Source organism: Palaemon carinicauda, chromosome 26 (genome assembly GCF_036898095.1).
Source record: "Palaemon carinicauda isolate YSFRI2023 chromosome 26, ASM3689809v2, whole genome shotgun sequence".
Classification (NCBI taxonomy): Eukaryota; Metazoa; Arthropoda; class Malacostraca; order Decapoda; family Palaemonidae; genus Palaemon; species Palaemon carinicauda.
Genome location: NC_090750.1, coordinates 88,019,398 through 88,043,766, shown reverse-complemented (window position 1 = coordinate 88,043,766; position 24,369 = coordinate 88,019,398). Strand labels below are relative to the sequence as shown.

The 24,369-nt window shown below is 42.0% G+C and overlaps 1 protein-coding gene across 2 annotated transcripts in view; it reads right to left on the bottom strand.

Annotated features, from left to right (window-relative positions):
• Positions 1-146: 146 nt before the first annotated feature.
• LOC137619675 (probable palmitoyltransferase ZDHHC24) overlaps positions 147-24,369 on the bottom strand; it is a 79,048-nt gene continuing 54,825 nt past the window's right edge. For both annotated transcript variants that reach the window (XM_068349928.1, XM_068349927.1), the window contains exons 3-4: positions 19,562-19,669; positions 147-5,488 (exon numbers count right to left, since the gene is read on the bottom strand). In XM_068349928.1, coding sequence (XP_068206029.1) covers positions 5,016-5,488; positions 19,562-19,669 — 581 coding nt within the window. In that variant the 3' untranslated portion in view covers positions 147-5,015. The remainder of the gene's footprint in view (positions 5,489-19,561; positions 19,670-24,369) is intronic.

The window sequence follows — 24,369 nt, the reverse complement described above, 5'->3', positions numbered from 1 at the left end:
ATATGTGTCGATTTATGAATTGGATTTAATAGTATGGGCCATGAGGTCAGAGTTTTGGGGCTGGGGAGGTTATTCAGCATCAATTCTACATAAACAAAATATAAAGTAAAATTTTCTAGGTTACTTCAAATAAAATAACATTTCATTATACAGATATAATCATCACTAACATATTCTACATATATCTTTTAGTACAATCACTAAGTTTATCAAGGCTGAATGAAATGTTACAGGTAATAAGGAAATTTTGATTTACCAGTCAATGGACTTATATAATTTTTTATAATATGACACTTGTTCATCCTTCAAGTGCAATAAACCATTGCGGTCAAAGGACCAGTAATCTTATTATCTAATACAACGAATCATTGAGCAATAGTTATACAATACCTTTCATCACACTTACAGTTCACAAATCTGAACCATCTGGAAGCATACCGGTATATTCTAGAGGCACTGGAGCAATGTATGTAATGCCGTAGGTAACAACAAACTCTGCCCATTTTATTTTCCAATACATCACAGCCATAGATATCATAATTGTTAGTTATATTAAGCAACAAAACTATTGAAAATTTACCAAGTTAATTGTGAATCTGATCTTTATGAAATTTAATACTATCACACTGCTCATACCATAGAGATTATGTGAGAATGGAGAAGAATTTATTTGTTGTCCGTGAACTTACAAATGCACTCGCAAAACAATTTCTTCCTACACAAATACAAACCATCGTCCATTAATACAAGTATGGTTTTGGCTTTGCTGAAAATGGCCATTTAACTTTTAATGAGGTAGTAATAGTTACTGGCGGGTGGAGGGTAAGCCCCCGCCCACCTGACAGTCAACTCTGTACTCACTTTTGATTTTGGCTGCAAGTAGTACAAACATAATTTTACTGCCTCTCTAATTTTGGTTGTTTTAATTTTTTCTTTCTCTTCTAGATAAGGATAAATGTGCTAGCAGATTGTCATGTTCAAGGGATATATTAAATTAATAAGACAGGGATATGCAATTGTTTTCCTGATAAACTGTAAATGTGTGACAGTTTTCTGTGCAAACCTGCCGTGAGTCACATCATCCTTGTTACTGTTAGGCGGCATGACTTTTGTTGTAATTCCCCTGCTTGTGTGGCCTTACGGTAACAACGACAGCATGAACCTAGGGAATTTGGAAATCCTTAGACAAAAGCAACATGTACCTAAGAAATTTGGCATTCCTTTGTCATCGCTAGTGCTACTTCAGAGGAAGGAGGTTTTGCTGCCATCAAGTGTTTAAGGGAGAGGGGTGCCACCCTTCTTTTATGCTTGCAGAGTCTTTCTGAGCCCCATCGAGGTACTATAGGGTGTAACATCTGGTAGTATTGTCTCTACTGCTTTAAAGAGTCGCCTGTGGTCTTACACCTCGTTGGTGTATTGTCATTAGCTTGCACGACCCTGTAGAAAGTGAATTTAAAAGTTTCTCTCTCCTCTGCCTTATTTTCATTAGACTATTATGATGCTGGTACTATACTTCTAGGAGAAGAACAAGTAAAAGATATCTTTGAAGTCTAAGAAGACAGATTGATAGGAGTCTCTTAAATGTAGACTCACTGATATCTCATAGCATGCTTGTGCGGTACTGAGAACTAACCCATCCCAGGGAGATGCCTCAGTATGCAGTATGAGTGCTCACGCTCCTGTTACATCTGCGCGGTTTCATAATGAACCGAGAGAGGCATGTCAAAAACTATCTTATGCCAGGAAGAAGTATCAGCACGCGGCACAGATCCGTACACTTCTGCTACCTATGCTCAGTCTTGTACAGAACCAAGTGCCCTTGACTGATTCTGCTAACGCTGCTACTTCAGGCCTGATGAAGAAGTAGTCATCGAAGGTCAGAAAGATGGATCAGCTGGAGTCTAGTGTGACTCCAACCGATTTCTCCCCTCGCATACGAAGGAGGGATGATGTACCCATCTCAAAAAAGGTGTTTAGGTATGAGATGGTGATAACTTGTCTGCCTATTGCTTAGCCCTGCACTTGACCAAGCACACACACTGTTGCCCCTTTCCCCCTTCCTCCTCTTGAACGATCATGGAACACTTCAGGATATCTCCCTAGAAGACTTCAGCCCAAAGAGAGATTAGCTAACTTGTGATGGAAGAGGAACCTATGATAGGTCTTTTCGCTCACAAGAGCAACAAGATATTTACTCTCATTCGACCGTGAAATACAATCCAAGGTCCCTCTTGTGATTGTTCCTTCTTTGCCAGATTAGTCATGTTGCAATCAGGCACTGCAATATCGTTCACCGAGCACTTGTTAACGTGTGATCCTGACTTCATAGTCACCCGGAATATTCCAAAGCACTCACATGTGCGGCAATCGGATCCCCTCTAACCTGTTCATTCCCAGCGCTTTCCAGACCAGGCTCCAAGATCTTCCCATGCTCTGAGACCCTTCCAAGTGCCAACATCTTTCCATTCTCCAAGACCTTCACACACGTTACTATGACAGGGAACAGAAACAGGTGATCTCCAAGGATCCTCTCAGCAATCTTAAGGCCTGTCCAGATGATCAGGCATTACCCGTGTACAAAAGCGAGCAGTTTGCACCTTACAGTAACAAGTTAAATTATATTTTAATGCTAACATTTAGCATTTTTTTTAGCAAATTAAAAAATTAGATTCTGTAAACTCAAATATACATCTTTTTCATTTAATCACCTCATATTCCGAGATGAATCAAGTATAAGGAATAAATTAACGGCTTGAAATAGAATTTTACAAACTTTCCACATAAATCCATAAAGACAAAGAAAAGAGAGTGTATATTTAATATACCTGTAGATGCAACCCTAAGCTAAATTACTAAGTAAAGCACCACAGTTCAACATTTGTGATTTTTATGAAGTTATAACACTTAAACAACTAGCTAATGAAAAGTTTTGAAGAAACAACTAAACATATTACCACAATTATACAATCTTTTATATGATTTTAGTCTATTATATTTGTAAATTAATTTTGAATATTTATTCTAGGTTATCATGGAAATATTGTATACAGTAAAGTATTAGATAAGCTACACTTCTCTATCACAGTGACTTTAACAACACGAAATATCTAAATTCAAGAACAGTACAGTAATACGATATACTAAGGATACCATTAATACTTTCACAGTTACACTTCTTTATAAGTTCTACTATCCACTTCATAAGTTTTACTTATGCATGCAAGACAAAAACAATAAGCTAAAGTTTTCTACCGATAAGTACAGCACCTGGAGTCACTAAAATCCAAGCACCCAGTATTGCTTCCAAGAAAATATTCTCATCACTATTTTTTTCAGAAAACTGTTGAAGCTGTCATTAAAATTTTCATTTATACTGTACTGATTATTCCAATACAAATTAAATCTTTAATTCAAATTGAATATTAAAACTTGAATTCTCACAAGTTTAACATCAAACAATAGTAAATACAGTACAGTACACAAAATAAACCATAGAACAAAACTGAGTAGCGTTATTTTGTAAGAGCTTTTTTTATAAAAATACACTAAATTATTACGATAAGGTTACAACGTTCTTGAAGTAAAATACAATATGTACTTAATAGCTGTTAAAAAATATACCCACTACTTGTATAATACTATGTTTACTTATTGTTTAATAAAAATTTAGGAACAAATGATTATGGTACTCTCATCATCCATAGTGCTTAATTGTACACAGTATTACACAAAAACCTTAACAGTTCTATTTTTCTTGCAGATATTAATGTGGGGAACATCTCAGAAAATTTTAAAGGGATATTTCTTTTCGATATGCTAATGCTTTTCACTAATATACTGTATTGCTTTCATTAAGTAAGCAATGGATAAACTATTAAGCAAATAATACCTAGATGAGTACTTTTCTTATATACCACCATGTGAACCATATCACTTTTTCTCATGATGTTCCTTACATTAATGTCCTTGAAGTGAGCTTAATGATTTGAAAAAATATACGAGATTTTCATCTGTGTAGCATTTTAAAATACAATTTATGCAAACTTTTGTGTATTGTGCTTCTGCTAATAAGAATACTTTTTATACATTTTATTTTTAGGAACTAGGACCCCCATTCTCACAAAAATATAATGATTATTTTTAATGCATGTGCCACATTGGTAGATTTTGTTGAATACTAATATAGCTTGTACTACTTTTGGATTGAAGTCACTCATATTCATTAAAAAAACTACTTTCCTTCAGATTAGAATAAAAACTTTCAACTAAGGAGGGGAACTTATTAAAGAAATCATATCGTAGTACTTAAACAAATAAGTGACTTTTACAACCCTCGTAAAAAAAAACTTACATTTCAGTGACTTGTAATTTATTGGCCATGTTTTGCATTGCTATAACAACGGGACTTATAACTTGTTTTTATTAAGTAAGTTAATAAAAAAGGTAGAAAAAACAACACACAGTAAGTTGTAATCTAAATGAAAACTAGCATAATGAAATAAGCTCGACAAGAATATTATTTGTTCCTATGTAAAGCTCCAGGAATTGCAACATAATGAAGTTACACTTTTTGAATATTTTGTGGGGGACAGGAGAGGTTCTCTTGTTAGTCTTGTTGAATTAGCTCTGTACAGCATTAAAAAATAAACATTTTTATATCCCCTAAAGAATTACACATTCTTTTACATCCCCTAAAACATTATACATTCAATGTTTTTCCACCGATATTAAGTACAGGTACAGTATGACCTTCATTGTTTACAAATAGTATAGCTATACAAGTATCTTTATACAAAAATTAATTTCTACTATAAGAGTACAGTGTTGCAAAAATAATACAACCCAGGAGGAAAATCAAGACACTTTTCCTACCTCCCCTGTTAGGGAAAAATCACACATAAAAAGGGAAAACCTTAAGTTACAGAAAATAAATGCCAAACATCACAGAAGTAAATACTGTCTACAATAAACTAATCCCCAAACATGTAAACAGAAAATATGCTGATTAGGAGATTCTAAATATCTTTTGGGGGCTCATATTCATTTGTTTTCAAAAATTTGCAACCATCTCCTTTTAACGGTGATTCTACAGCAGGAGTTAACCATGCAATCTTCCACCTCCTACCCATTATATCTATAATATTTTGGTTTAAAGTGATATTATAATCCCTTATATTATGCTTCATTTCATATTGCGTCTGGCCCCGACAAATAGCCCGCACCTGTATCGTGAGAATGTAGCCAGCCATTATTAAAGTTACAAGGCCAAGATTGTGTAAGGTGGCTACAACAACACCCCAAAGATTAATTCCACCAAACATTAATGAAAAATGAGGAGCTATTAAAGTAAGAAAGAAGTAAACGATGGGAAGGTTGATAGTGCTGTACACATAATCCCACTGGTAGTAAATGCCATAGAGTGCCCCAATGAATATGTAAATTACCCCCATAAGGAAGTATCGGTGGTTATGGTACCCAATGCAACAGCCTGAAAAAAAAAATGAGAATACTCATAGTAAAATTTAACATTCATTTCTCATAATATACATATGTAATCATGCATGGAGATTGCTTGAATTTAAAATACAGTACTAGTCAATTTCAATGTTTGCTTGAATAAAAGTCATTACTATAAATACCAAAATATTAAAAAGTTCATGCAAAACCATTGTTCTTTACATTACTCAATTTCACTCAATACATTCAGTGCTCTATTTTCTTAACCAAGAAATCTTTCCCCTGAATCCCAACCTTTATAAAGGTAAATACTATATTCCAAATCAACATAGGAGCCACCACTTTAATTTCATCTTAAATATCTGAATATTGCAAGTCACTGACAATGACGACATTAATGAATAACACCTATACAAAAAAAAAAAATCTTTCCAAAAATCACAAATTTTAAAAGTAATTTGTAGGGGTAAGATTCTGGCGAAAGTTGGTAACAGCCAATGAAAAATTATTGAGGTTCTGGCAACTGCCACCCAGTATTCACTGGTAGTCCTAGTGTGACAGCGCTCAGAGCCTCCACTCCGATTCTGCTTGGGACTTGCAAGGTTGATGTCTTGGGAAGTGAATCCTAAAGGACTCAAGTTTGTATAGCAAAGAATAATACAAATTACTTTTAAAATTTTTGATTTGTTCCTACACTAATACAAACCTCATCCTTTAGTGAGGGAGTTGTCCTTAGGAGAGAGGAAGTCCCGCTCTCTCAACTTCCTGGTTAGCAATCTGGGATCACGATGCTCAAACTAGAGACAAGATCAGAGCAAAGGATCCTTGCATCCCGTGACCCATGGTTGAGTGACCTATTGCAGCATAGCCCAGAAGATTATCCATACAAGATCCTATCTTCAGTTAGAAGAAAATACTGGGTTTGCCTTAACTGTCACACTCCTCCTCGAAAGGAATGTCAGGATTCTACACTTTTACTACTACCTGTTACTAGTGTGTTCACCTGTATCAGTGTCCATTACAGCTCCATAACATTTCACCGGCTGATCTCAAGAGAGAGAAGGAGGGAAAAAGGAAAGAAGGCCAGTCATTCTCACTCTTTTACCTAAAAAGAACATGATGTAAATGTTATGTTAGATAGGATGCTTCTGTCTTAAAAGGATCGAGGCTTGCTACGCTGCTGAGCAGGTACCATAGGTTTAAAGGCCTAGAGATCTGTGGGAGCAATCCCAAAGATAGTGTGCCATGAAGGTGGGCTGCTTCTTCCAGACACCAACCTCCAACACGTTGGCAACTGAATAGTTCTTTCTGAAGGCTAATGTAGTACCAATCCCCCTGACTTCATGAGCTCTTGGAGGATCTAACGCCGATGTCTCGCCTCCTTGCTCTCTGTAGGCTCTACTGATGACCTCCAAAGCTAGAAGGAGATAGTGTTTCTGGAGATTTTCTTCTTTGTCCTCCCTGTGCTAATGAAAAGATTCTATAAGTGTGGCCTACATGACTTATTTAATTTTATGTAGAGCCTCACTGCCCTTACAGGACACAGAAGCAGGTCATCAGGATTATTGGCTGTCTTCAGCGAGGATACTGAAAATGAGTCAAACCTAAAGTCCCTGATTGATGGGTTTTGTGATTTTGCCACAAATTCGGGAAAAAACGAGAGCAAAATCTGTCTCCACCACTGGGAATATGAAACTAAGTACGACACACCATGCAGTTCTCCCACTCTTTTAGTGTAAGCGAACGCTAACAGAAACACTGTCTTAAGAGTGAGATCCCTGTTTGTGGCTCTCATCAAGGGTTTGTAAGGTGCCTTTTGGAGTGACCATAGTACAGTACCTTTGTCACATTCCAAGCTAGGGGTTTGATTCCCCAAGGGGGACAAGCTTGTTCAAAACTTCAAGTCAAAGCTGATAATGCCCATGAAGAAAGGTCTAACCCTCTTAGTCTGAAGACCTGACTCAAGTCTGAGCTATAATCTTAACCTCCCACAGCTGCATAAGAAAGTTCATAACTAGTGGAATAAAGGCTTTGAGTTGAGAAGCATTTCTCTTATGAAACCAATCTGTGAAGAATACCCACTTTGCTTGGTAGACTGCTGTTGAAGGCTTTCGGAGATAACCAGAGGGCCAATCCACTATACTACAGTAGCTGACAGAGGAGTGAAAAGAAAAAAAGGAAGTGGCTAGCATTGAAGATACCGTAACTAACCTCCAAGAGATAATTAGTAAACAACTCATTCTACTGTAAAGTTAACCGCAATCTTTAGTCTGGAAAATCTTCACCTAAATTAAAATAAATGAGGAGTAAATCTATATCTAAAACAGGTTCAACACTGCAAAAAAGAAAATTTTCATAGTGGATGATGGTTTACTACTTCCAAACATTGTACAGTGGTTACACCTTATGATGCCTGAGATCCAAGGGGCAATGCCAGCATTTTGGAAGTACATACTATATGCCAGACTTAATGTTTATTGTTTTATCACTGTAATGTAATGAAACGCTCAAATAGATGATGGTTAATGGAAAACTATTAAGTACTCAATGCTGATGTTGAGGTCCTCTTGAAGTAAATACCCTAGGAGCTTTTTAAAAATCCATGGGTTCATGAAAAGTTATTGTCTTGCTTTAGATACACCAGCAGATCAAAATACCCATCATTTATAGAAACCATCTCCTGTTTGACACAGAAGGCTGGTGATCATGGAAAAATCCAGGAAAGTAATATGTATATGCATATAATTAAGGGGGTTTCAATGACACATGCACATCGACTGTGACCTTGACAACCCTATTTTCTGAAGATTCTAAAAGATTTATCAAGCCTGGTTCAAATTTCTAATCCTCTCCAGGGTTTTCCTCAAGTCTTCTGGGAATACTGTACTCCTAGTGCTCCCAGAATGATAGGTACTACAGTACTCACTTCCACTTCAGCCTGACATAGTGTTTTTATTTCCATCTTAAGATCTTGGTACTGTACTTATCTATATTTTTGCCTTAAAACTCGCATGTACTAAGGTATAATTACATCTATGAGCAAGACTATCTAAAGTTTCTTTATTTACCAGATTCATGTCAGGTCTTGGATTTTGTATGTCATGGACATTTCTTACAGCATATTCCCAGAGTAAATTGATTTTTCAGTTTTTCAACACCTTTTTTATAGTGTAAGGCCTTGTCAATTGCATAATATCATGCCTTCCCTTTTATAAATTTTAAGATAGATGGTAGATGGTTTCCATTTTCTGTTTGTATTTGTGAAATATAACAAATTTGTAAGAAATGTGTTTTTCCTAGTATACAAACCTGGAGCTATTTATAGGGGTATTCTTTCAGCTACGCCAAAAGTATACCCCTATGAATAGCAGAGAATTTGTATTTACGCCGGAACAAATAAGTGATAATGTTTGGCCATTTCTTTTATTTTGTATACGGTATATTGTTTACGTAAAGCTTGGTCTTACATTATCAAACACGCTTTACATCTCTTTCTTGAGAGTTACCCTTGCCAGACAATGCCCAGTACCATCTGCTTCATTCTGAGTCTGTGTCTGGTACAGACCATACAATTATTTTTTTTCCCAGTTATGTCTTATGATCTTCTCATTATACAGGACTTATCAGGGTCTTCGTCGAAAGACTAGGTTTTCATTCCATGGGGCTATGGCTATCAACCACATCTTCTGAACTGAAAGTGCACCATAAATGTTCTTTTCTCGATGTTGATATAGTCCTCCAGACTTTACAGCCATTTCCCACCTTTTTTTTCTTGTTAAGTAATCACGGCATACTGACCCTTGGATGTAGTTTTTCATTAATGGTTATTATTTCTCTTTTTCCCCAGCAAGAAAACTATTGACCATTAATAGTGCACTAATATTAACGTATTATTATTATTATTATTATTATTATTATTATTATTATTATTATTATTATTACTAGCTAACCTACAACCCTAGTTGGTAAAGCAGGATGCTATAAGCCCAAGGGCTCATACAGGAAAAATTTACGTGTATATATGTGTATATATATATATATATATATATATATATATATATATATATATATATATATATGTGTATATATATATATATATATATATATATATATATATATATATATATATATATATATATATATATATATGTGTGTGTGTGTGTGTGTGTGTGTGTATGTACATGTATGTATATGTATACATTAATGCCTCACAGCATGAAATTAATTGGTTCTGGAGTGGCTTTCGTAACATGATTTTTTTCGTATTGAGAGTCACATTTTACATGTGAATTGCCTAATTCGTTCTAAACCCTACAAAATACCACATCAAATCTTATAATAAAGCTACAGCATAACCACAAGGAAATGCTGTACAGCCAAATACATTTGAACCATTCAATATACCTAAACTAACTGTCAATACATGTAAATTAAGTAGTTATTAAAACAATATAATAATAAATGGAAAATAATATAAAACATACTGTACAATACTGTATATATACAAAATATACAGTACCATATGTACTGTACTATAATACTATAGTTACCCCTATTATAGATTTTAGCTACATTTTCTATTGTGTGATTACATTTTCTTCAATATTTTAATGGGTGACTATTTTATTCTAGGCCTGGCTGGCCAATCTTTTTCCTAACATGAAACAATTTTTACAAAGTGATTCATAAAAATACTCGCATCTCGTGTCGCAGCTTGAAAATTTTGTAAGGAGATTATTTCGTTAAGAGAGGTATGACTGGGTGTGTATGAATAAATAAATATATATAAAACGGATTTTGAGCGAAGCGAAAAATCTATTTTTGGGTAAGATAGCCATGTCGTCCTGATGGAAGTTCCTTAAAGGCAGCTTCCTAGGGTATATTACAACTACGGCGATATTCCCAGAGAATTTACCTTCAGGTACCCAGAATTCTAACTCCTGGAGCGAGTATCCCTAAAAAAGACCTTAGGGATATCGTAAATATCAGTGGACGTATTCTTGACACGCCTCATAGCAATCTATACCCCGAATAGAGTTAACACTTCGTAGGGGTCAAATGGCAAGAAAACGAAAACGATAAGAAAGGGGGGAGCCGTTCGTAAGGCATCTCTCCTCCCCGTTTCGAAAGCGTGCCCTGCGCCGCTTGCGGCGCCATCTGTATTCCTTGTAGCGATACACGAGGTGCTACAGATACTGTATGTAGGGAGGGGTCCTACAACCCTTTTCACTTTTTTTTTGAAAAGGAACAGGGCGGGTCCATCAGGACGACATGGCTATCTTACCCAAAAATAGATTTTTCGCTTCGGTCAAAATCCGTTTTTTGGGCTCAAGCCATGTCGTCCTGATGGAAGAATACCAGAGCATTACTGTATCTGTGGATTCTCAATACGTGCCGTACTCCTCAGGAATGTTTCTTAGTCAACTCGACTGAAAGACCTAAGATGTTACCGTTATACATCTTTTCACTAATCATAAGCCATGAAAGCGCTACCTGCCCCCTACAGGGAGGAGTCCTACTAGACTCTAGAAACGATCGAAGAGTACATATACCTATGTATGAATCACTCGCCAGCCAGTACAATATAGTGGTCTCACTCTATATGAAGTAAAGCCTAGTCTTACGGGACTACAGCATCCAAGGGAAAAATCCCGACCAGCACCCTGGTCGAAGTAAAATTAGACAAAAAGGTTATATCTGCGTAGGATTAAACTTGCTGCCACCACCGTCCTCAGAGAGGGGTGGAGTCCTTTATGCTAAGGAAAGTATAAACCAGTGCAACAAGGCTTTGCATTAAGGAATAGGCTATTATAGATATCCCCGATTAATATACATAGGCTAAATGCTCAACAAATAACATGAAATCAATATAAGTGAAGGAGACGCAAGGTTCCCGAGAACAAGTTTATTGAGTAACAATAAATAGACATGGTCACCATAAATATGTACATATGAAAGGTGGATGACCAACAATTTACACAAGTACCGTAGTGCATGGATGGATGGTTATCTGAAAGAAAACAAATATGTCACTTGCCACATACCCAGGTATCAAAGTTAACGTCCATGTTACTACTTTGCTGACAATAGCGTTAGCAAACGCTTGGCACACCTGTCTGTACTTGTGCTACCATCACCATAACGCTGGAACAGTCACTGTGGGCTCTCAGAGCCTTCACTACTAGTTATATCAAGGCATATAACTAACCACTCACCCAAGAATCAAAGTCCCAAATGATTCCACTGTTCCTCGCAGAGTTAAACAGCAGGGTTAACGACGCAACCAACTGCTACCACAGACCTCTTTAGCTGCTCCACTTGCTTAGCATAGTGGCGAAAGAATACCCTGGAAGACTTCCAGCCAGTGTATGAACGAAGGTGTTCAAAATCCATGAAGTTAAAGAAGTTTAAGGATGAAGCAACTTTCCTCGGATCATGACCTGCGGGTGAACTGTCAGGATCCGCTCTGCGAATAAAATATGTAATTTTCGCCCTAAGCTGATTTAAAGATAAATTCGAGCCCGATGTTTCTCCTCTGAATAGTTGGCCCCCATGGAAGTCTGAAGTTCTACGAAGATAGACCTTTAGGCATTCTACGGGACATAGAGATGCATCTTCTTTCAGAGGGCAGATTCTCCAGGGACCCCACCTGTTGGTGGGCAACTCGTTCTTAGCGAGAAACGTAGGGTCCGGAAACAGGTTCAGTTCTCCCCCATCCAGGAACTGAACTCGGCCCTCCTCTCTCGAGAGGGCCACAATCTCACTAACTCTGGCCCCAGAAGCAAGGGCAAAAAGGAAGATCACTTTTTGAGTCAGGTCCTTCAATGCACATTCCTCATTATCCAGTAATGAGGCAAAATGAAGGACTTTGTCTAACGACCACGAAATAGGCTTTGGAGGAGCTGATGGTCTCAGCCTAGCACAGGCCTTCGGGATCTTATTAAACATCTCGTTAGCGAGGTCTACCTGGAAGGCATATAGAATGGGTCTTGTCAGAGCTGACTTACATGTAGAAATTGTGTTAGCCGCCAGCCCCTGTCCGTGGAGGTGAATGAAGAAGGATAGGCAGAACTCTGTAGAGATCTCTTGTGGGTTCTTGTCTTTGACAAAGGCTACCCATTTCTTCCATGCAGATTCGTACTGCCTCCTAGTAGACTTACACTTGTATTCTTCCAGGAAGTCGATGCTATCTTTTGAGATTCCGAACCGTTTCTTCACCGCTAGGGAGAGAAAATCATGAGCTGCAGGGTTCGGGTTTTCTGTAATGAAGCGTAGACAGTCGACTTCTGGACTTGCTGGGACAGAACTGGGTCCGGGAGTGATAGAAACTTCAGTCGTAGTTCCAGAGCTAGAGGGAACCATACACTGTTCGGCCACTTGTGGGCCACTATTGCTGCTACTCCCTTGAAGGATCTCAGTTTGTTGAGGACCCTCAACATCAGATTGTGAGGGGGAAACAGGTAGATCCTGGACCATCTGTTCCAATCGAGGGACATCGCATCTACTGCTTCCGCCAAGGGGTCCACGTATGGGGACACATATTTCGGCAGCTTCTTGTTGTCCTTCGTCGCGAAGAGGTCTATCTGCAGTTCTGGGACTTATCTCAAGATGAAGGAGAATGATCCTGCGTCTAGGGACCATTCTGACTCTATCGGAGCAACCCTGGATAGAGCGTCCGCGGTCACATTCCGGACTCCTTGAAGGTGAACTGCTGACAGGTGCCACTTCTTCTTCTCCGCCAGTCGGAATATGGCTAACATTACCTGGTTGAGAGGTGGGGATCTCGATCCCCGCCGATTCAGACATTTCACTACCACCTCGCTGTCCAGTACCAACCTTACATGGATCGAGTGACGTGGGGATACTTTCTTCAGGGTAAGAAGCACTGCCATAGCTTCTAGAAAGTTTATGTGAAAAGTCCCAAATAGCTTGGACCAGGTCCCTTGCACTTTTTTCCGATGGGAGTGACCCCCCCACCCTACCTTTGAGGCGTCTGTGTGGATTGTCACTGACGGGGGGGATGGCTGAAGAGGTAGAGACCTCTTTAGACGACTGGCTTGAGACCACGGTCTGAGAAGAGAACGTAGTCGAAGTGGGACCGGTCTCTTCAAGTCCCTTCGCTCTTTCGATGCAAAGGTTCTCCATACTCCCGCTGCATCTTTTAGCTGTGCTCTTAGCACTGGGTCTGTTACTGATGCAAACTGAAGAGAGCCCAAAACCCTCTCCTGTTCGCGTCTTGATATCCTCTCGGAACCTAGAAGTCTCCTGACAGACCCCGCTATTTCCTTCCTCTTTGACATCGGAATGGAAAAACGGTGTGACACTAGATCCCAGTGAATTCCCAACCACTGGAACCTCTGAGCTGGAGAAAGACGAGACTTCTTTCTGTTGATCATGAAACCTAGATATTCCAGGAACTGAATCACTTGTAGGGAAGCTTGCAGGCATTCTGCTCTGGATGCTGCCCACACCAACCAATCGTCCAGGTAGGCTACTACTTGGAACCCTTTTAGGCGTAACTGTTTGAGCGCTGCGCTCGCAAGCTTCGTAAAGATCCTTGGGGCTATGTTTAGCCCGAAGGGCATCGCTCTGAAAGCATAAAGTTTTTGTTGTAGCTTGAATCCTAGGTAGGGGGAGAGACGGCGACTTATTGGAACGTGCCAATATGCGTCTGACAAATCGATGGAGACGGTATATGCCCTCTTGGGCAGTAAGGCCCTTATGTGTTGTAACGTTAACATCTTGAACTTGTGGTTCACTATGAACTTGTTGAGTGGTGACAAGTCCAGAATGACTCTGAGTTTCCCCGAGTCTTTCTTGGGAACACAAAACAGCCTCCCTTGAAACTTGATGGACTTTACCCTCCGGATCACCTTTTTCTCCAACAGATCTTGGATGTACTCCTCCAAAACGGGGGTGGAGTGTTGGAAAAATTGAGGGCACTGGGGCGGAGTACTGTACCAACTCCAACCCAGTCCATTTTTGAGAAGGCTGTGGGCCCAGGGATCGAAGGTCCAGCGATCCCGGAAATACTGAAGTCTCCCACCTACCGGCGACACTTCACTTTGACTGTCCTGCAGTCTTGCCTCCCTGGCCGCGACCACCTCTGAATCCTCGTCCCCTAGAGGGGCGTCTTGCCGAACCTCTGGCTGCCCCTCTGGGTCTTGCACGAAACGTGGTTGATTGTCCCTCGAACACGGGGTTGAATGCCGGGGAAGCTGATGACATGGCTTGGGGTACCCATTGGAAGGTGGTCGGGGTCTGGGCTACCAGTTGTGGTACCGGAGGCAAAGCTGGCTGCTGCTGCTGCTGTCTTTGTGGTTTGAAAGGCTTGGCTGGACGGGAGGAAAACCTTGATTTCTTCGCCTTTCCTTTCGGCTGAGGGCCCTCATCCGGAGAAGACTTCCTTTTAAGGGACAGGCCCCACTTCAGGAGAAGATTGCGGTTCTCAGTGGCTGCCTTGTCCACGACCTCTTTGACCACGTCGTTGGGAAAGAGATCTTTACCCCAGATGCTGGATGAAATGAGCCTCTTGGGTTCATGCCTCACTGTGGCCGAGGCGAACACAAACTCCCTACAGGCCCTCCTTGCTTTAACAAAGCAATAAAGGTCCTTAGTCACCGTGGCCAGATGGATCTTGGCCATTACCATGAACATCTCCAGCATCTTGGGGTCGCTAGCCATCGTCTCCATGTTGGTCTGGAGAGACATCGAAGCTGCCAGGCGCTCCTTAGTGTCCAATTCTCTCCGTAGGAGGAATTCCGACAACTTGGGAAGGTTTTCGCCGAACTGCTGACCAGCAATGTCGGCGTCCAACTTCCCAACCGAGAAAGTGAGGTGCACCTCCTTCCAGTCCTTATTGTCCAGCGGCAATGCCAACGAAAGAGGTTTGCATTCCTCCAGAGATGGACATGGCTTGCCAGCTTCAACCGCCTTCAAGACGGCCGCGAACCCCTTTTGCATAAAGGGGAAGGCCCTAGCCGGGGAGGATACGAAAGAGGGGTGCTTCTTACTCAAAGCAGCAACTTTAGAGTTTGAGAACCCCCTCTCCTTCAATGCAGCTGATAAAGTGGCTTGAGCCTTGGAGTGATCCAGGATAATCACCTCCTTTGGTTCCGTCTCCTCCTTCGAGGCCGGCTCCTTCTTCAAACGGACATAACAGTCCGGGTAGGCCCCTCTACTGGGCCAGAATTCCACCTCCTCAAGGGGAATTGATCCCAGTTTCTCCGACATGACGATCTTCCCAATCGTCATCGGCATGTGCTCGGCATATCTCCACGGGTTGGCATCCGAGCACAGAGGAAGGTCCTTCACGTTGAGCTTCTTTGGAGGTCCACGTGATGCTGTGATCTTCTGCATCTGGAGCTCCAAAGTAGCGGCCTTCTGATTATTCTCCCTCTGCATCTGTTGGATCAAACCAACGATGGAAGAGAGAGCCTGTCCTAGCTCTGCTGGAAGAGCGGACGAGGTAGAGGGGATAGGTTCAGGGACCTGAACCGGCACGTCTGAAGATACGGGAACCTCTTCCTCCACGGCAATAGGATCTCGATCCTCCTCCTCGCCTTCTGCGAGGAGATCCTGTTCCGCACGATCGGACAAGTCAGACATCTTGTCGTCCAACTGGATGTCCTGCATAGCATCAGCGACATCCTCCTCCACTGGGATCTGGATGAGAGGGATCTCCGGCCGAGGCTGGGGAACAACAGCATCAGCGGAAGCCTTGGGAAAAAGATATGCCCTCATCTTCTCATTAGGAAGATAAGGTCCAGTGGTGTTTTTCTGAAAACCTCTTACCCATAAGCGAAGCTTCTCCCTCGCTGCATCTCTTGACTCCGCCGACCTAGGGGATTCAAAAGCCTCTGATAGCAGGTTAGTACATACAGCACATACCTGCGGATCCCAGTAACGATGGTCATCATTGGAGGCTGCGCAAGCATCGTGCCTCCTACACGAGACATGTCCGCAAAAGTTCTTACTACGGACATTGCAGAAGACACTATCACACTTCGGATGCTCCTCCTGTAAAAGAAGAAAGATTTCCATGAATATCAAGTGAATTTCAATTCACATGTAACAAATGAGTATTCACCAAGAATAAGGGAAAGACACCTACTTGTGAAACCCACACAAACACCTGTGGAAGCCCACCAGCCAAAGTCACATAGTTAGTCTTTACTAGAATAACCAGAGAGCATATTTCCAAAGGGAATTAGGTGTAGCTCACACCTAAGGTAAAATTTTTACCATTCCGGCCAGGGATGAAAAGAATTCTCTTTTATCCTTGTAAGGCGACACCAAGTGAATGCACAAGTAACACAAGTAAGATAGAAAAGACAGTGTTGTAACCTACTATATCATGGACTCCCTTGGTTGAATACACCACCAAAGAAAGGACTGATACAGTACCTGAGGGTGGTGTGCCGGCCGGCCATTGCCGGTCAGCACCCCCCCCCCCCCCCCCCCCCCCCCCCCCCCCCGATTTTCAAAAGGTAGATCTCAAGTACACAACAACAGATCACCCTTATTGGGGAGAACTCCAGATCCCATGCCTGAACCGGCCGGCAGTGGTTGCCGGTCCGCAGCCACCCGGTTTGCATTGCATTGCCGGCCATCATACTTAGTGGCCGGCTAACCGGGCAGTGTAGCAGGCCGGCCGGCAGCAGTAAGCAAACCTTGCCGGCTGGCCTCCACACCAGGCAGCGCTCGGCTGCCGGCCCCACTGTAGTGGCCGGCAGATGAGCAAGAGACCGGCCGGCAAAGGTATATAACCATCGCCGACCGACAGCAAGAGAACTGGAGAACACCCCTCCCCACCGACGGCCGGCCTGTAGGCCGGCAGACGGCAAGGACAACACATACGAAGACAACAGAATGAATGCCGGGCTAAGAGGCTATGAGTCTCTGTGCCCGGCACCCGAAAGAGTGCCGAAAGGAAGGGAAGACACTAAGTCAGGCTTCCTAACCGCTGCTTACTGAATCTACAGACGGCAGCGATGGAGGGACCAAGAAAGGACCGGGCAGCACTCGAAGGAAGGGTCTCTGCCGGTCGGCACACTCTGCCGGCCGACAGGAGACCACGTCAGTTCCCCATCCTAACCTAGGCTAGGTACGGATGCGGACGACTGACACAAAGGAACGGAAAATAGAAGGGAAGGACAGAGGGTCCTATCCAACCTTGCCTTGATTAAGGGTCATTCCCCACTAAGACAGCTCATCTCAGCCAGAGAAAGACCCGAGGGGGAGGCCGGCACTACTGGCTGCCTCCCTAAAACCACGGCAAGGAAGGAATTGCTATTCCAGAAAAGAGAACATATCCCGAATCCGGAACGGCAAGAGGACAAGTCTGAGGGGTCACCGAGCGAAGGGAACACTACTGGAACCCAACAAGGTGGACCAAGGGGGATAAACCCCGTATGCCCGTGTCAGTCAGCAAGGGAGACTCTGCCCCATGCCAGACCAACCCGGACTCAGACTAAACACTGTTGTACTGTCCCCCTCTGAACCAATTCAGATGGAACGGGAAGGTACAGTACTACTCCAGCATAGATATATTTGAAAATTAATTCAAACAAACCACTAGAGTTAAGCCTAGGGCTTAAACAGAGGGAAAGGGTTTGCCCCTTCCCCGAAGAGAAGGGAGCAAACGGGGAAACAGATAATATTATAATGACCTAAGACAACCTAGCCTAGGCACTAAGAGAATCGATTACCTAATTCACCGAAACTCACACCAATACTATCTTGGAAGGTACTCGAAAAGGGCTTATATGTATAACGTTGCCTAACGCTTAAAACAATAAAATCACACTTGGAAGACTAATTATCATGCAGGAAGTACATAGGCCAACCGCTAGCCTACGAAGACTAGTGTTGGCAGCCTAGGCAAAACTTCGCCAGGCACACTACTAACGCATCATAACAGAATTCCTAAATAAGCTAATTAGCTAATATTTAAGCGCAAATTGGCTGGGAACGTCGCTCTTGCTAACAAATAAATCCTATTCTAGCGAGCGACAGCATCCATGATGCCTCCAGCAGGCAACAGCTCTTGTATCAAAGATAACTCTTTTAATTACTTTAATTTTAACCAAGAGCCTACATTTATACATAAAAGAAATAGTACTCAACTCATCCGAGGCAGAAGAAGTTGGAGAAAGCATTATAACACGAGAAATTCCAAGATTTGGTAGAAAACAGGGAACAAAACACAGAGTCGTAGAGCTACGCAAAAAGGAATACAGATGGCGCCGCAAGCGGCGCAGGGCACGCTTTCGAAACGGGGAGGAGAGATGCCTTACGAACGGCTCCCCCCTTTCTTATCGTTTTCGTTTTCTTGCCATTTGACCCCTACGAAGTGTTAACTCTATTCGGGGTATAGATTGCTATGAGGCGTGTCAAGAATACGTCCACTGATATTTACGATATCCCTAAGGTCTTTTTTAGGGATACTCGCTCCAGGAGTTAGAATTCTGGGTACCTGAAGGTAAATTCTCTGGGAATATCGCCGTAGTTGTAATATACCCTAGGAAGCTGCCTTTAAGGAACTTCCATCAGGACGACATGGCTTGAGCCCAAAAATATATATATATATATATATATATATATATATATATATATATATATATATATATATATATATATATATATATATATATATATATATTCTCAGTGGGGACATCTTGTTGTGAATGAGTTTGTGTATGGCCATGATTAGAAAAGCTGTGCTAGTCAGGGCCACCCATACTAGGTTAGTTTGCTTTGGGTAATCCGACTAAAATCTCCTACCATCACCAATCGAAAGTGGCCAGTGGGGTGATGAAAATGGCCAAACCCTACACATTAATAAGGACATGTCTGAGGCCCTTGTCCTGCAGTGGACTAGAAATGGCTGCATTTGTTGTTTGTTGTATATACTGTATACTATAAAGAACCTGTGACTTTGTAGGTAGAACTTGAGTTATAGATATTTCACAAACATAATATAATTAGAGCCTCAACAGGAGTAATGGAGTGTTTTAAATACTGTATAAGAAAATAATATAAAAACTACCACAGATTTTTATCATTAAATATCATAACAGTAAAAAGGGGAAAAAATACTAACCTGTAAATTTACAATGATGGTCCCTTTTAAGGATGCATTCATCACAAATGTGACAATGATAGGACCTCGGAGGATAATTGACTTGACATATTGAACAATAACCCCAGCCTGTTGGTAAATAAAAAGTTTGCGTAGAATATTCATACTATGTAATACTGCATACTAACATGATACCATAAATTCTATTAGTCGAGAAAGGTGATTTAGTAATTTTATGAATATCCGGTACTGTATCATACATTAATTAATTGACATTAGTTGTTTCGTATAACTATCAAAAGACTATAACTTATTCACAAGCTATAATTTTGTGTACAAAATATCACATTTTTAGAGCAATTTATATTTTTCATAATTATACAAATCTGCATTCTTTAATAAGAGTATGCCTGTAGCAAAGCTGGAACAGCCTTTTAAAATTAACAAAGTATTTATAACTACCTGTCAGTCAGCTAGACACACTCTTTTCCCCTTAAAGCCTTGGACTTTGTTAAGGCAGTAAGTAATAATCAAAGAACTTAGGTTTGTATAGTTAAGAAAAATGATATTTTAATTATAGAATAAATTTTTGAATATACTTACCCGGTGAATATATAATAGCTGCAACTCTGCGGCTCGACAGAAAACACACTCAAAAACTCGCGAGCGATCGCTATGAAGGTTGCGGGTGTGCCCACCAGCGCCACTATCGGCCAGATACCACTCTTGCATGTAAACAAACCCTTCAATTCTTCTCGTCCCGCTGCGTCTCTATTGGGGAGGAAGGGAGGGCCTTTAATTTATATATTCACCGGGTAAGTATATTCAAAAATTTATTTTATAATTAAAATATCATTTTTAAATATTTAACTTAGCCGGTGAATATATAATAGCTGATTCACACCCAAGGCGGTGGGTAGAGACCAGAGTTAATTAAGTTTACAGCGTATAAGCTAAGAGTTTTTGACAGTTATCAATATAACAAAACCAAAATATATAGGTACCTGGTAAGGAAGTTGACTTAGACGATTATTCTGCCTTATAAGTCTGTCTTCCTCACGAAGCCCAGCGATCCTCTTAGGATGCTGAAAGACTCCCAGGAGCTGAAGTAATAAGGGCTGCAACCCATACAACAGGACCTCATCAAACCCTTAATCTGGGCGCTCTCAAGAAATGACTTTGACCACCCGGCAAATCAATCAGGATGCGAAAGGCTTCTTAGCCTTCCGTACAACCCAAAAAAACAATATTAAAAACATTTCAAGAGACAGATTAAAAAGGATATTGGAATTAGGGTAATGTAGTGGTAGAACCCTCACCCACTACTGCACTCGCTGCAACGAATGGAGCCAGTGTGTAGCAGTCCTCGTAAAGAGTCTGGACATCTTTTAAGTAAAATGACGCGAACACTGACTTGCTTCTCCAAAAAGTCGCGTCCATAATACTTTGCAGAGATTTATTTTGCTTGAAGGCCACGGAGGTTGCTATCTCTCTAACTTCGTGCGTCTTAACCTTAAGCAAACATCGGTCTTTCTCATTCAAGTGAGAATGAGCTTCTCGTATTAAAAAAATCTGATAAAATATGACAAAGCATTCTTTGACATAGGCAATGAAGGTTTCTTAACTGAGCACCATAATGCCTCAGATTTACCTCGTAATGACTTAGTACGAGCTAAATCGAACTTAAGAGCTCTAACAGGACATAATACTCTTTCCAGTTCGTTGCCTACGATCTCTGATAAGCAAGGAATATCAAAAGATTTAGGCCAAGGACGAGAAGGCAGTTCATTTTTGGCCAGGAAACCAAGTTGAAGTGAACAAGTGGCTTTTTTCTGTAGAAAAGCCGATGTTCTTACTGAAGGCATGAAGTTCACTGACCCTTTTAGCCGAAGCCAAGCACACTAGGAAAAGTGTCTTGAGGGTGAGATCCTTCAGGGAGGCTGAATGTAATGGCTCAAACCTGTCTGACATGAGGAACCTTAGGACCACGTCTAAGTTCCATCCAGGAGTTGCCAAACGACGTTCCTTAGAGGTCTCGAAAGACTTAAGGAGATCTTGGAGATCTTTATTGTTGGAAAGATCTAAGCCTCTATGTCGAAAGACCGAAGCCAACATGCTCCTGTAGCCCTTAATCGTGGGAGCTGAAAGGGAGTGAACCTTTCTCAGATGTAAAAGAAAATCTGCGATTTGGGCTACAGAGGTACTGGACGAGGACACAGATGCTGACTTGCACCAGTCTCGAAAGACTTCCCACTTCGATTGGTATACTCTAATGGTAGAAGCTCTCCTAGCTCTTGCAATCGCACTGGCTGCCTCCTTCGAAAAGCCTCTAGCTCTTGAGAGTCTTTCGATAGTCTGAAGGAAGTCAGACGAAGAGCGGGGAGGCTTTGATGGACATTCTTTACGTGGGGCTGACGTAACAGATCTACCGTTAGAGGAAGACTTCTTGGAAAGTCTACCAGCCATTGAAGTACCTCGGTGCACCACTCTCTCGCGGGCCAGAGGGTAGCAACCAACGTCAACCTTGTCCCTTCGTGAGAGGCGAACTTCTGCAGTACCTTGTTGACTATCTTGAATGGCGGAATGCATATAAGTCCAGAAAAGACCAATCCAGTAGAAACGCGTCTATGTAGATTGCTTCTGTATCTAGGACTGGAGAGCAATAGATTGGTAACCTTTTGGTCAACGAGGAGGCAAAGAGGTCTATGGTGGGTTGACCCCAAGAAGCCCAAAGACTCTTGCCCACGTCCTTGTGGAGGGTCCATTCCGTGGGTATCACCTGACCCCTCCGACTGAGACAGTCTGCCAAGACGTTCAAGTCCCCCTGGATGAATCTCGTCAACAGGGAGATGCCTCGAATTCTTGACCATAAGAGAAGGTCCCTTGCGATCTCGAGCAGCGTGAAGGAGTGTGTGCCTCCTTGCTTGGAGATGTACGCCAAAGTTGTGGTGTTGTCTGAGTTGACCTCTACCACTTAGTTTCGAAGAAGCTTTCTAATATCATCAAGGCCAAGTGGACTGCTAATAGCTCCTTGCCGTTGATGTGCATGCTCTTCTGACTTGAGGTCCACAGACCCGAGCATTCCCGACCGTCCAGGGTCGCACCCCAACCCAAATCCGACGCGTCTGAGGACAACACGTGGTTTGGGTTCTTGACTGCTAGGGATAGTCCCTCTCTCAGACTGATATTGCTGTCCTACCATTTCAGGCATGCCTTTACTGGTTCGGAGACTGGGAATGATACCGTCTCTAATGTCTTGTCCTAGTTCCAGTGAGAGGCTAGATGGAACCGGAGAGGCAGAAGGTGTAGTCTCCCTAGTGAGACAAACTGCTCCAGGGATGAAAGAGTCCCTACGAGACTGTTCCAACTCCTGACTGAATAAACGTTTCGTTTCAGCATTAGTTGGACTTCGAGCAGGGCTTGACTGCGAATCTCCATCCCCAAATATAGAATAATCTGGGATGGGATCAGTTGGGACTTTTAGGTTGACCAAAAGTCCCAACTCCCTGGCCAGACTCAACGTCCAATGTAGATCCTGCAGACAGCGAAGACTGGACGATGCTCTGAGAAGCCAGTCGTCCAAGTACAGGGAGGCTTGGATCCCCGATAGATGGAGGGATTTTGCCACATTCCTCATGAGCCTCGTAAACACGAGAGGCGCAGGACTGAGGCCAAAGCACAGGGCTCGAAACTGGTACCCCACATTCCTGTAAACAAACCTCAGAAACGGTTGGGAATCCGGGTGTATAGGAATGTGGAAGTATGCCTCCTGAAGGTCGAGAGAGACCATCCAGTCGCCTTCCATAAATGCTGTCAAGACAGCCTGGTAGACTTCATCGTGAAGTTTGTCTTGACAATGAACACATTGAGCGCACTTGCCTCTTACGTACTCCTGCAGTGAACATGGCTGCCAAATCATTGGAGCCATCCCTGAGGAACTTGTTCCTGCAGAGAACGTGGCTGTCAGATCATTGGAGCCATCCCTGAAAGCCTTGTTTATGCATGACATAATTGTACAGCAAAACTTCAAAGGCTCGAAAATAGCTCTGAAGTCGACCTGTAAAATCTTGGAGCGTCTCATGGCCAGGCGCCAGGGAGAGTCTATGAGGTTTGAGAAGTCTATCTGGGCAGAGGCAGGAACTCCCAAGCCGAGAACTTCTCTCGTGTCATATCAGACTCTCGCTCTATAAGCCAGCTTAAAAGAAGGGAAAGCAAAGGCTGTCTCCCCCAAACTCCTCCTGGTGATAAACCAGTCTCCTAGCAAACGTAAAGCTCTCTTAGAAGAGCGAGAGAGCACTAGCTTATAAAACAACGGCTTCGAAGTAGCTAGGCCTATTGTAAGCTCTGACGTTTAGGCGAACGAGGAGCAGCAGTTACAAAAAGATCCGGACAAAGATCCTTAAAAATCAGCATGATTTATTTAAAGTCCATAGAGGGCTAAGCAGCTTTAGGCTCCTCTCCGTCTGACAGAGTCCTCAAGGGAATATCAGTAGGAGGGGGAACAGCAACTTCCTCATCTGAAGGAACCTTGTCCGACAATAGCCGAGTCTCAAGCAAGGGAGAGACCTACCGTGGTGGCAATGCTTTACAAGCAGAGTCCACATGCACTGGTGCATTAGTAGCGGACCAGGACGCAACGTCATGTAACTGCTTGACAGTCTGTGAACTGTCAACAACAACAGGTGCGTGAGGACGCACAGCGTCCACTCGAGACTGCTTTGACCGCCTAGACTGAGCAGTCAAAACAACTCTAGAATGCGGAGGTTGACGCTCAGCGTCAAAACAAGTCAACTCCGATTGTTGGCGAACGTCCTGAACGTCAACAGGAG